The sequence below is a fragment of the Mytilus edulis genome, chromosome 7, assembly GCF_963676685.1.
Source record: "Mytilus edulis chromosome 7, xbMytEdul2.2, whole genome shotgun sequence".
NCBI lineage: Eukaryota > Metazoa > Mollusca > Bivalvia > Mytilida > Mytilidae > Mytilus > Mytilus edulis.
The window spans coordinates 76,586,504-76,600,259 of NC_092350.1; the positions used below are offsets into that span (position 1 = coordinate 76,586,504).

The 13,756-nt window shown below is 33.0% G+C and overlaps 1 protein-coding gene across 1 annotated transcript in view; it reads right to left on the reverse strand.

The window, feature by feature from the left end:
• Positions 1–5,268: 5,268 nt before the first annotated feature.
• LOC139483436 (calpain-9-like) overlaps positions 5,269–13,756 on the reverse strand; it is a 63,995-nt gene continuing 55,507 nt past the window's right edge. Inside the window, exons 32-39 of the mRNA XM_071267458.1 lie at positions 11,951–12,025; positions 11,460–11,553; positions 10,928–10,992; positions 8,869–8,937; positions 8,108–8,183; positions 7,178–7,291; positions 6,316–6,362; positions 5,269–5,513 (exon numbers count right to left, since the gene is read on the reverse strand). Of these exons, the coding sequence (XP_071123559.1) occupies positions 5,487–5,513; positions 6,316–6,362; positions 7,178–7,291; positions 8,108–8,183; positions 8,869–8,937; positions 10,928–10,992; positions 11,460–11,553; positions 11,951–12,025 (567 nt within the window). The 3' untranslated portion in view covers positions 5,269–5,486. The remainder of the gene's footprint in view (positions 5,514–6,315; positions 6,363–7,177; positions 7,292–8,107; positions 8,184–8,868; positions 8,938–10,927; positions 10,993–11,459; positions 11,554–11,950; positions 12,026–13,756) is intronic.

The window sequence follows — 13,756 nt, forward strand, 5'->3', positions numbered from 1 at the left end:
CTTTGATATGCTGAATCTAACTGTCATGACTGTGTATGTAGATTCTTAACTTTTGGTCCCGTTTTCAAATTGGTCTACATTAAGGTCCAAAGGGTCCAAAATTAAACTTAGTTTGATTTTGACAAAAAATGAATCAGTTAGGTTCTTTGATATGCTGAATCTAAAAATGTACTTAGATTCTTGATTATTGGCCCAGTTTTCAAGTTGGTCCAAATCGGGGTCCAAAATTAAACTTTGTTTGATTTCATCAAAAATTGAATAAATGGGGTTCTTTGATATACCAAATCTAACTGTGTATGTAGATTCTTCATTTTTGGTCCTGTTTTCAAATTGGTCTACACTAAAGTCCAAAGGGTCCAAAATTAAACTTAGTCTGATTTTAACAAAAATTGAAATCTTGAAGTTCTTTGATATGCTGAATTCAAAAATGTACTTAGATTTTTTATTATGGGCCCAGTTTTCAAGTTGGTCCAAATCAGGATCTAAAATTATTATATTAAGTATTGTGCAATAGCAAGTCTTTTCAATTGCACAGTATTGCGCAATGGCAAGAAATATCTAATTGCACAATATTGTGAAATATTTATCAAAAAAAAATTTAATTAGAGTTATCTTTCTTTGTCCAGAATAGTAAGCAAGAAATATCTAATTGCAAAATATTGTGCAATAGCAAGATTTTTTTTTAATTGGAGTTATCTTTCTTTGTCCAGAATCAACTTAAATCTTTGTTATATACAATATACAATGTATATTCACTTTTTACTACCAACTGATAAATTAAAATAATCTTTACCATTCAGTGATAACAAGCAGTGTTTTTACATCTTAATATTTTATGATGTATTTAAATGAGTAGTTATTGTTGCAAACTCCATTAGAAATTTTAATTGAGATTAGTTTTGGAATAAGGGAAAGGGGGATGTGATTAAAAAAATTGGGTTCAATTTTTCTCATTTGAAATTTCATAAATAAAAAAGAAAATTTCTTCAAACATTTTTTTGAGAGGATTAATATTCAACAGCATAGTGAATTGCTCTAAGAGAAACAAAAATTTTAAGTTCATTAGAACACATTCATTCTGTGTCAGAAACCTATGCTGTGTCAACTATTTCATCACAATCCAAATTTAGAGCTGAATCCAGCTTGAATGTTGTGTCCATACTTGCCCTAACCGTTCAGGGTTCAACCTCTGCGGTCGTATAAAGCTACGCCCTGCGGAGCATCTGGTTTACAACTGTTTTTACTTTATACATTTTAATTCTTTATCTTATGCAAACATAATGTATATTTTTTTTTCAAACTGCGGAAAACCAAGTTTACTGCTTACTGGACTGCACTCATTCATTATTTATTTTATTTTGTCATCTGCATATTTTGTGTACCAGTCATTGTTACTTTCATCATCCCAACCTGGGAAGCTTTTTGAATGCAATAAAGGATGTTGTAATATATATTGTATTTGTTTTTTAGCTCACCTGGCCCAAAGGGCCAAGTGAGCTTTTCTCATCACTTGGCGTCCGTCGTCGTCGTCGTCCGTCGTCGTTAGCTTTTACAAAAATCTTCTCCTCTGAAACTACTGCGCCAAATTGAACCAAACTTGACCACAATCATCATTGGGGTATCTAGTTTAAAAAATGTGTGGCGTGACCCGGTCAACCAACCAAGATGGCCGCCACGGCTAAAAATAGAACATAGGGGTAAAATGCAGTTTTTGGCTTACAACTCAAAAACCAAAGCATTTAGAGCAAATCTGACATGGGGTAAAAATGTTTCTCAGGTCAAGATCTATCTGCCCCTAAATTTTCAGATAAATCGGTCAATCGGTTGTTGGGTTGCTGCCTCTGAATTGGTAATTTTGAGGAAATTTTGCTGTTGTTGGTTATTATCTTGAATATTATTATAGATAGAGATAAACTGTAAACACCAATAATGTTCAGCAAAGTAAGATCTACAAATAAGTCAACATGACCGAAATGGTCAGTTGACCCGTTTAGGAGTTATTGCCCTTTATAGTCTATTTTTAACCATTTTTCGTAAATTAATCTTTTACAAAAATCTTCTCCTCTGGAACTACTGGGCCAAACTAATCCAAACTTGGCCACAATCTTCTTTGGGGTATCTAGTTTGAAAAATGTGTCCGATGACCTGGCCATTCAACCAAGATGGCCGCCACGGCTAAAAATAGAACATAGGGGTAAAATGCAGTTTTTTGGTTTTAACTATGAAACCAAAGCATTTAGAGCAAATCTGACAAGAAGTTAAATTGTTAATCAAGTCAATATTTATCTGCCCTGAATTTTTCAGATGAATTGGACAACTGGTTGTTGGGTTGCTGCCCTCCAATTGGTAATTTTTAAAGAAATTTTGCCGTTTTTGGTTATCTTGAATACTATTATAGATAGCGATAAACTGTAAACAGCAATAATGTTCAGCAAAGTAAGATCTACAAATAAGTCAACATGACTTAAATGGTCAATTGACCCCTTAAGGAGTTATTGCCCTTTATAGTCAATCTTAACAATTTTCATTAATTTGGTAAATTTATGTAAATTTTTACCAAATATAGTTCTCTATTACTAATGGGCAAAGTTCATTATAGATATAATTGTAAGAAGCAATATTGTTCAGTAAAGTAAGAACTTCAAACACATCACCATCACCAAAATATAATTTTGTCATGAATCCATTTGTGTCCTTTGTTTAATATGCACATAGACCAAGGTGAGCGACACAGGCTCTTTAGAGCCTCTAGTTACACAACTTGATATCACATTATAAAAGAATATGAATATACCATCAAACAGTAAACATACTATTCGTTATCTGATACCAAATAAACATGTATACTTCAACATACGATCCGACCAGCTATTTTTTTTTTGCTAGCAAATTAGACAAAATTAACAGACATATGGCATAACAGGATACAACAAACATATTAAAGCGGAGTCATATGTATCGAGACTTATCAGGCTCGGTAGGATGATAATATTTTAATGTGTCTTAGAACATGAAATGACATCCACAAAGCAAATATGCAAATCGCATACACAGTACAGCTGAACATCATAGACCAAATATCACAACTATTTATTGATTTAATATCAGAATAATTAATGAAGCGGCCGTTATAACAATCAGTGGGGCGAACAGAATAATATATTAACGGAACATTGATTGCAGTTCAAGTCATATACTCAGTTAACGAGCGAATAATCACAAATATATAAAAAAAATCTGGGAAAGTGTTTTGAAATAAATTTAATTAAATTTCGCTGACTGTAGCATAAATTTGTTATCGAATTAAATCCTAGTAACTTGAAATTGAGAATATAAACGGCGAATATGTCAAAGGAACCATAGAGCAAAAAACCCAGATCAACCCCAGATCAAGACCACCAATAGCTTCCTCACACAGAAAAACTCCCTCACCCAGAAAAAAAGGTATACTAATTCAGCGAAAATAGACGTCAAAATTAACTCCGAAACAGTAAAAATTATGACGAAAAGAATCTTACAAATCCAGAACTTCCTGATTTTGGACAGGCGCAACAATGCAGCAGGGATAAACTTGTTTTGTGATATCTCAACCCTTTTTTAATTAATATACTTACAGTTTGCTGCACTGTGCGACTTAGATGCTGCCGTGTGCCAATAAAATTGGTTGTAAGACGAAAAGAATCTTACAAATCCAGAACTTCCTGATTTTGGACAGGCGCAACAATGCAGCAGGGATAAACTTGTTTTGTGATATCTCAACCCTTTTTTAATTAATATACTTACAGTTTGCTGCACTGTGCGACTTAAAAGCTGCCGTGTGCCAATAAAATTGGTTGTATCGGTATAAATATCATGAAGAATTGAGCATGCTTACCAAACATCGCTTGTACTTCCATTTTTTGGCTCTCATGCATAATGTTTCTCAATAATTTGTACAAAACGATCCTACATTTTTATGTGATGCATAACTTTACAATGTTTGAAAGGATGAAAATAAAATATTTATCACGTGTATATCACGAATTAGAAAAACAGAACTGCTTTTTTTGGTGCATGTATTTCCAGAGGCGCAATTTTGGACAAAAAATATTTTATAGTGTTGTTTCTATTTTGTTCACCCTTGTATTTGAATAAAGGCAACAGTAGTATACCGCTGTTCGAAATTCATAAATCGATAGAGAAAAAACAAATCCGGCTTACAAACTAAAACTGAGGGAAAAGTATCAAATATAAGAGAACTACGACACCAAAATGTAACACACACAGAAACGAACTATAATGTAACAATGGCCATTTTTCGGACTTTGTACAGGGCATTTTATGAAGGAATGGTGGGTTGAACCTGGTTTTGTGGCATGCCAAACCTCCCGCTTAAATGGCAGTGTTAATTATAACATTAAAATGACAACATTACACGACAGGGCTACAATAAATAAATGGGAGAAAATCTAGGACAGAGAAACAAACGAATAAAAACCATCAAAAGGTACCAGGTTTACAAAAAATATACGCAAGACGTGCGTTACGTCCACACAAAACTATGCTAAGATGAAAAAGTTTGAAAGCCAAAACAAGTACAAAGTTGAAGATCGCCGAGGACCAAAAGTTCCAAAAAGTTGTGACCAATATGACCAGGGTTATCCGTCTGGGACAAAAACATCATTATCATCAAGAAAAATACATAGTTGTGCAAACATTAAATTTAATATTTCCTAATTACGTTATCGTGAAAGTGTATAGTTTATACAGTTTGTGCTATCAAGGACAACGACATTGTCAAATTAACTATCAAATAGAAGTTTCTTGTTGGCACCTTTGTTAGATTCATTGGTTTTTTTTTTTTTATTTTTGTCAGTTGTGTTGTATGTCTGTGATGAGTGTTTACACAAGTTTTAGCTGCTGGATCAAATTATTGTCACAATAATAATAATGTCTGTATGTCAATATAATAGAACTATAAACAACTGTCATACAAGTAGAAGGATCAACTAGCTTTAAAATCGGGTTAAATGCACCATTTGCTAAGGAAAAGGCCTGTAATCAGTCAGGAATATGGCAATTGTTTATCACTTGATCGTTAAATGCTAGTGTGTTATGTTTTATTGATTTCTCTTTTTCGAGTTTTAGGAATTTGATATTTTTGTTATACTTTTAATGGAACATTTGATTATATCATTAGCCTTCAATCAAATGTATTGTTTTGGTCTTTTGAATCGTTATCTGCAGAACAAACATAATGCCAAACAATTTTATTTGATTAAGACAATATAATGGCACAAAGTCATTTATTCAAAGTTCCATAAAACATCTATAGAATCAACAAAGCTATAAATACAGCATACAGTAAGCAAAAAAAAATAAAATACAAGAATATCTAAAGGCTGAATACATAAAATTTTCTTTTCCTGCATGGTTGTCGTTTAATGACGGAAAATGGTAAAGGGTTTCCGGATAAATCTTTACTCGTAAAACTTATAGCTCAATCCTCATGAATAAATTGCAGTATGAAGTAGCTGAAATTTCAACAATTAAAAAAACATGTTAATTTAGTTAAACAGTATAAATTATAACAGTGAATTTATGTTTCGGTGCTTATCCTCGTCTTGAAGTCTAAAGCTGGTTGCATAAATCAACCGAGGCATTTTATTTTAGGGCAAAAACCATTGCAACAAATGTTCCAATAGTACCAAACAATATCAGTTAAAGATTTTGGAATTTCTTTTAAAAAACACAAACATTGAATAATAAGGGACACGGATGACCATTTCTATTATTTTTCTTGTTCCTGGTACATAAAACTAACTATTTCAAATCCGAAAATGAAACAACATCATTCTGTAAAAAGGTAAACATTTTATCTTTAAGATCTTAAAGTGTATCATCAATATTTAGCTGGGATATTGGTATCTCAATATTTACGGAATAAACTCCAGTGGCGGATCCAGGGGGGGGGTGGGTTCCGGGGGTGCGCACCCCCCCTTTATTTTTGCCGATCAATGCATTTGTATCGGGACATATGTTTTGCACCCCCCCTTTGCCCTGGGTGCCCTGGGTTAGCAACCCCCCCCCCTTTCGAAAATTCCTGCATCCGCCCCTGAACTCATCGCCAGACGCTCGTGTGGTCTTCAAAAGATGCCTGAATCAAAAAGGTTAAACAACAGGACAAATAAAGCACCAATTTGAATACAAAATCTTATTTTTAATATATGAATTATGACATATCTAACGACAATGAACACCAGAAAATGAAGCGTATTATTTTATCATTCGATTTATAATTGACTTAGAAATTCATATCATAATTCCAATACTTACATCTGACAGCAAAATGTTGTTAGGTGATAAGCACGAGTTGTATCGAGCTATAAGTTGAAAATAGTAAACTATAAAGTTAAGTTACCTTTCAATAGGTAAAGTTGAATACAGTTGCACCTCAAAATTATAAAATTTTATTATTCCATGGCATTGCAATATTGATAGCTTAATTGATGGGTTGAAATTGATTGGTGGGTTGAAATTGTTCCATGTGACGTTGAATCACATTTTCCTTCTGAACGTCTGGACGACCTTGTGTAACGTTACGTGCGGTTGATGTTTATAACATTTTTCATAGAGTTAATATGAAAATTCGTTTTCAAAAGTATTTCAGATTTTTTAAAAGATCATTTCTAATCAGTTCTGATTTTCATTGTTTTTTCGTGTTTAGTTATGAAAACAAGCGATACCATCGTGAAATGTGAATTTTCTTGGGTAAGTTATCTTGATATTTCCTACGACATGGAAAATAAATGAAATGTGTTATATTTAATGTTGCTTTTTGTTTTGGAGAGGAGAAACGGACTAGAAATGCATATGAAATTACATTTTTTATACAAATGTATGACTAAACTACATTAGATAATTACTAAGATGAAAACTACGATGACAAAATGTTCTATTTTCCTACCGTACTCAAAGAGCTGTCGTCGTACCTATTGTGTTTAGTAATTTAAGTTTAACCTTATAACAACATCTCAATTCATAAGATGAAGTTCTGGCACCGGAGCAGAAAGATGAATATATCGCTCTAGTAGTCTCATTGACAATCATTCCGCATCTCATTAATTTTTCTTATATTCAACAAATGAAATTTAAGTAACACTAAATATTCCGGAGTAAACTAATATATTTGACTCACCATGAACTGTACTTAATTTAATTACTATGCATATGAATTGCTCAGGTGACACTCTTCCGTTGCTGGTAAATCTGATTATAAGTGTTTCTAACGTTTTGTTACTAACAGTTAATCCTAAAAATGAAAAGATAGTAATGAAACTTGTGGGACAAGCAAAGAAAATGAGAAAGTCTTACCTATGTTTGAATATTCATAGTCTGGGTTTTTAAGCTTGCTGTTAACTTTTATTCCTAAAAGGTTACATACAGTTTTGAATTAAGAATATTTTGTTATAATATAAATGATAATTGGCATAGTTTTACACACTGAAAAAAATGTTTCATTTTCATCAATTCGGTTATTTATATGACAGACATTTTTTGGAACATATTATGTAAAAGATGTATTTAAATCAAATCAAGTCTACATCTACAATCTGCAGTAAACTATAAAAACTAGTGTGTTCCTTGTACCGCTCGTACATATTGAAGTGGTCTGTTACAGATTTTTTATTTTTGTTGTTTTTACAACTTTTTGGAATTTTTGGTCCTCATTGCTCTTCAACTTTGTACTTGTTTGGCTTTATAACTATTTTGATCTAAGCTTATGTAGACGGAAACACGCTTCTGGGGTATTAAATTATAATCCTGGTACCTTTGATAACTATTTTGTATATATCTTATAATTCGATGATTTGTGCTTACATTATGATGTTTGTTATTGAAGAGCGTGAAACATTCCATTTAATAAAAGTGACAGTGAATCTGTTAATCGTATCTTAGTTATAAGATAAGTAATCAATCATCAAAAGGAAAAGTAGTTCATTTGCAAGTCGATAAAAATGAAGTTTGATACTTGCCCATGAACCAAATAAGATATGTTGTGTACTTAGAATGACCAGATTCAGAAAGAGAACGCCTTTTTCTTATGTTTTAAATTTGTAGCACTAACCTATAAGTCGCAGAGCACTCCTCAGTGAATACGAACTAAAATCAAGATTCCCTTGTGAATAGCTTCTAAAAGTACCCTAGAAAGAAGGAATATTTATGTGTAAGATAACAAGTGCAAAGGAGGATCGATGAACCTATTATTTCGTTTCATTGTGTCTATCAAAGCTTGTTAAGCTATTTCATTTGTTAAGTTTATCTGTCTGCGCCATTCAAATCGTGTGCCGATCAATCAATGATTTCCGTGGTTTCCAAGGTTTGAAAGATATTTGAACATCCGATAACCATCGTTGCCTTTTATTTACAATTATAGAACTGTCAAAGAATAAGATTGTAATTCCCTCAGTGAAAGTTAATGGTTGTTTTTGATTTCTGTAAACGTGCTGCTAATACGAAATATATATTTTACTTCTATTTGCGGCTAAACATAATGGTGTTTAACACACTACAATTAAATGGTGGACGGAGAACCCGATAACATAACCGATTTCTGTGAATGTTGTCATTGAAGAGAATATTTGTGTCCTATCAGTTTCTCTTGGTCTTTGATTGTTCTCATAATTTTCGACGTTCATGTTTCTTTTACCACGTCCTTTAGATACTGATAATGTTTTTACTATTTTTTAACTGTTTCGCGTATTCCTTTTGGCACTCAGGTCTTCAGAAGTCATATATGGATGACAATTATCTAAAATAATTCAAACATAAGAGTGATTACTTGATAATTGTTTTCCTTCTCATAATGAGAATGAAGGGATTTCATACCTGCCATAGTATAAGTCTGCTTAGAAGCTTGTTGAAATCTTCATAACATAGATGCCCTTCAATTTTACTCTGGTAAAGTGTTAAGAATACAAATGTAAGCTTAAATGTATATCGTTAATTATCCGTTTTTAGATGGTGACGTTCCCTTGTCACCATCTTACGGTGTTTATATATCTCAACTTGTACGATTCGCTCGTGTATGTAACAATGTTTTAGATTTTAACGAGAGAAATTTATGTATTACTGAAAAATTATTACACCAGGGTTTTCGATATCACAAACTAGTCAAAACATTTACTAAATTTTATCATCGGTATAAAGACATTATTCGTAAATATAGCTCAACATGCAGACTTTTAATACGTTCAGGTATTTCACATCCAATTTTTTATGGTAATATTCTTTATAAAGCACAAAGGTGTCAGTATTCACCTCAGAAACTTACAAAACCTTTGAATAGACTTATTAAGAAGGGATATAATTACGATACTGTTGTCAAGTCATTAAAGATTGCATATTTTGGCGTTAATATTGAGTCATTGATAAGGTCTTTGCATCGGAACTAAACACATTTATTCTAAAAACAGTTGTTGGCATGACACGGGTTATGTTCTTCTCATATATGTTATGATGGTATGATACTAAACCCCTAACGGGAAGGATTGTGCCTGATGTTCATATGATGAAATCATAATCTTTCAGTCAGTTTAGTTGAAGTCTGGAGCTGGCATGTCAGTTAACTTGCTAGTAGTCTGTTGTTATTTATGTATTATTGTCATTTTGTTTATTTTCTTTGGTTACATCTTCTGACATCAGACTCGGATTTCTCTTGAACTGAATTTTAATGTGCGTATTGTTATGCGTTTACTTTACTACATTGGTTAGAGGTATAGGGGGAGGGTTGAGATCTCACAAACATGTTTAACCCCGCCGCATTTTTGCGCCTGTCCCAAGTCAGGAGCCTCTGGCCTTTGTTAGTCTTGTATTATTTTAATTTTAGTTTCTTGTGTACAATTTGGAAATTAGTATGGCGTTCATTATCACTGGACTAGTATATATTTGTTTAGGGGCCAGCTGAAGGACGCCTACGGATGCGGGAATTTCTCGCTACATTGAAGACCTGTTGGTGACCCTCTGCTGTTGTTTTTTATTTGGGCGGGTTGTTGTCTCTTTGACACATTCCCCATTTCCATTCTCAATTTTATGTCAATATTCAACAATTATGGGCACCATCTTCTTATAACTTTTTTAAGTATACTGGAGACAGACAGGCATATTCGTGACTAGATTGTCTTTTGTGTGTCTTATAGTCTTTTGGGGTTTTTTTTGTACTTGCTGTTGCTTTTTTTTCCCACTCAAATTATTCACTTCTGCCTGGCTGTGAACTGTCGTTATACAGTGCAGAATGATATATGTTAACTAATAACTTATTATTTGCAGAAAAAGCTATTTTTGTCAAATGCTTGCAATAAAATTACAAATTCTGTTTTGAAACTTTGTTCGTTCAGGAGATGAATTAAAAGTTAGAATAGAATTTTTTTTTCACGACATTATCACGAAAGTAATTAACAGATGAAATTTTTTTTATTCGAGATTTATGAAAAAGTCCGGCCTGTCCTTCGATCTGCTTTCGATGGAATTGGATAGCGAATATGTAGTAATAAAAAACCAGTAATTTAGAAATACTACTCTTTTTCGAAATATACAAGGGGTTGTCTTTAACGTGCAAGAGATATGGCTCTCTCTTAACAAGGGTCAGCCATTTACCCTTCCGACGGACTATCATCGTTTCATAAGACCATAATCTCGAATGGTGTCGAGAGGGAGAGCAGAACATTCCGTCCCTGAAATTTCCCCCCCCCCGCAGCGGGGATCGAACCAGGAACTTTTGTGTATGTATTCCGATGCTCTAATCACTACACCACGGCTAGTTAATGCGTAAAGTTAACGTTCCAACTGCACTATAGAATTATTTATTTCATTTGTTTAAGTTTTACATTGTAAGAACCAACAGTATGCTACTTAGTTACGGCATGAGACAATATTTCTCAAAGGATACGTCAAATATAGTTATAGCTGCTTTGCATGTGTCTAAGGAAAGATTTATTGGTTTAAATTTTACAACTGAAATAAAATAAAATTGAAAGATTAAGGTATATGTATGGCATCAATATTAAAAAAAATACTAACAATAATAAATAAACCATTTCAAAACTAAATAAAGAAATAGTGCGTTTATTCTGTTTTGTGATTCTATCATGTCTATTGTATTCTAATCGTGCAATACATATATATAATATATATATTTATCGTAATGTATATGGAACCTCTAATACCTGCTAACTATTGCTAAAATACTAAACAGTTTATAGTCTTTAGATACATTTTTTTCTTTAAATTTGATAATTATAAAAACCGTTCGAAACTATCTAAGCAAAAGGGTCTTAAAAAGAATCCAAACAGCTTTTCTGGACTTTCTTTAACCATGATACTTAAACTAAAAATGTTTAAACTACTTATATCGTAGGAACAAAGATTTTGAATATTCAATATACCGGTACCTGGTTCCAATGATTTAATAAGTTACTTACTCTTAGATTCTGAAAAACAGCATAAAAGTGGAATTTTATCCTTGATAGGCGTCGCAAGAACCTTCTGTAGTCTAGATGCATCTATTTCTTCATACTACAAAAAGATTTTTTTTTAATCTTCAGTTTTAATTCCTTTATGTCAAATAGTTAATTTGAAAATAAACGCTTCATGTTGTGTCATAAAAGAGCCTGTTAGTTCACAATGTTGTTCATAAATCAATAGAAAAAAAACTGTTTTAACTGACTTACTTTCCGATGAAATAACGGATTGATAACATCAGTAAATTGCTTATACTTTTCATTTAACGTCTTGCTTTCAATCAACCCATCAACATCAGAAAGCAACATACTAAGTTTTTGGAGTCAAATAATACCTGTCCAATAATTAACAAGCAAGCAAAACATTCCGTGTAGAAAAACACTTAAAAGGATGAAGTTCTCGTTTTCTTCTTGTATTTTGTAGAAATCGTCAAGTTTAAGCAAATGCTTACCTTGTTTTGTATTGCTGTGGTCATAAGCTGTCTTCTGAGCATGTTGATGTTTTCCCAGTCCAATGAATGACCATTCTGGAATTATTAATACATTATCATTATTCTCAAAATTGTGTTTTTTATATTTGTTAAAATATAGAATATTAAAGGATTCAAAATCGATTCAAACAAGTGAAACTGCGAGCTACTGCTCACTGATGATACCCCCGCCGCAAGTGGATAATATTAATGGTGTAAAAATATGCAAGTGTTCGGTAAACAGGAAGTTATCGAGTGATGACTCTCAAAACGCATCACACGGTATAGCTGACTTATATAAACCCTGAAACCAAATTTCAGAAATCCTTGTATTGTAGTTCCTGAGAAAAATGTGACGAAAATTTTCAACTTGGCTATCATGTGTAAAATCATACAAGTGTTCGGTAAACAGGAAGTTGGCGAGTGATGAATCTAAAAACGCATCACACAGTATAGCTGACTTATATTGAGCCTGAAACCAAATTTCAGAAATCCTTGTAGTGTAGTTCCTGAGAAAAATGTGACGAAAAATATTCATGGGACGGACGGACTGACTGACAGACTAACGGACTGATGGACTGATGGACTGACGGACTGACGGAAGGACAGACAGAGGTGAGACAGTATACCCCCCTTTTTTCAAAGCGGGGGTATAATTACAATTGTAGAAATTCTAATACGGTATCATTCTAATTGTGAAAGACAGTGTCACATGTTGTAATATACGTAAAGAGTCATCTCAATGAAATGCAAATAATACAGTAACTCTCTTAAAGACGTAAATGGTCATCTGGTGGAATATTATTTGGGCACTTTTGAGGAATTGTGTTTTTAACGCATTTAATTAACTGTCGATATTGAAACATTTTAAAGCAAAATTCCTGTATCCTCTAAAAGTTTTAATTAGGGCGGAATGTTTACATTAAGTGCCAGTCTGTCTTATAATCAGGCAAATTCTAAAAAAAATAAAAAAAAACATGACATACTTCAATACTAGTATTCATCTCAATATTCATCTCATTTATATTCGAATTTCAAATGTTTGGCTTTGAGCGTTCCTGATGAAGGTAAATCCAGAAAAGCGCTTCGGACGCAAGAAATTAAGAACGTGTTGTTTTCAATATTTTACATCACTGGGTCGATACCTCTGCTTGTGGACTATCAGTCCCCGAGGGTATCATCAGCTCAGAAGTCAGTATTTTGGTACTGACATGATTGAACAAACTTTACTTTCGTTTATAAATTTAGAAATTATTAAGAAACTAAGGTTTCAACTCCCTCAGGCAAAGTTGGCTTTATTCTAAAAACAGTTGTTGGCATGACACGGGTTATGTTCTTCTCATATATGTTATGATGGTATGATACTAAACCCCTAACGGGAAGGATTGTGCCTGGTGTTCATATGATGAAATCATAATCTTTCAGTCAGTTTAATTGAAGTCTGGAGCTGGCATGTCAGTTAACTGCTAGTAGTCTGTTGTTATTTATGTATTATTGTCATTTTGTTTATTTTCTTTGGTTACATCTTCTGACATCAGACTCGGACTTCTCTTGAACTGAATTTCAATGTGCGTATTGTTATGCATTTACTTTTCTACATTGGTTAGAGGTATAGGGGGAGGGTTGAGATCTCACAAACATGTTTAACCCCGCCGCATTTTTGCGCCTGTCCCAAGTCAGGAGCCTCTGGCCTTTGTTAGTCTTGTATTATTTCAATTTTAGTTTCTTGTGTACAATTTGGAAATTAGTATGGCGTTCATTATCACTGGACTAGTATTTGTTTAGGGG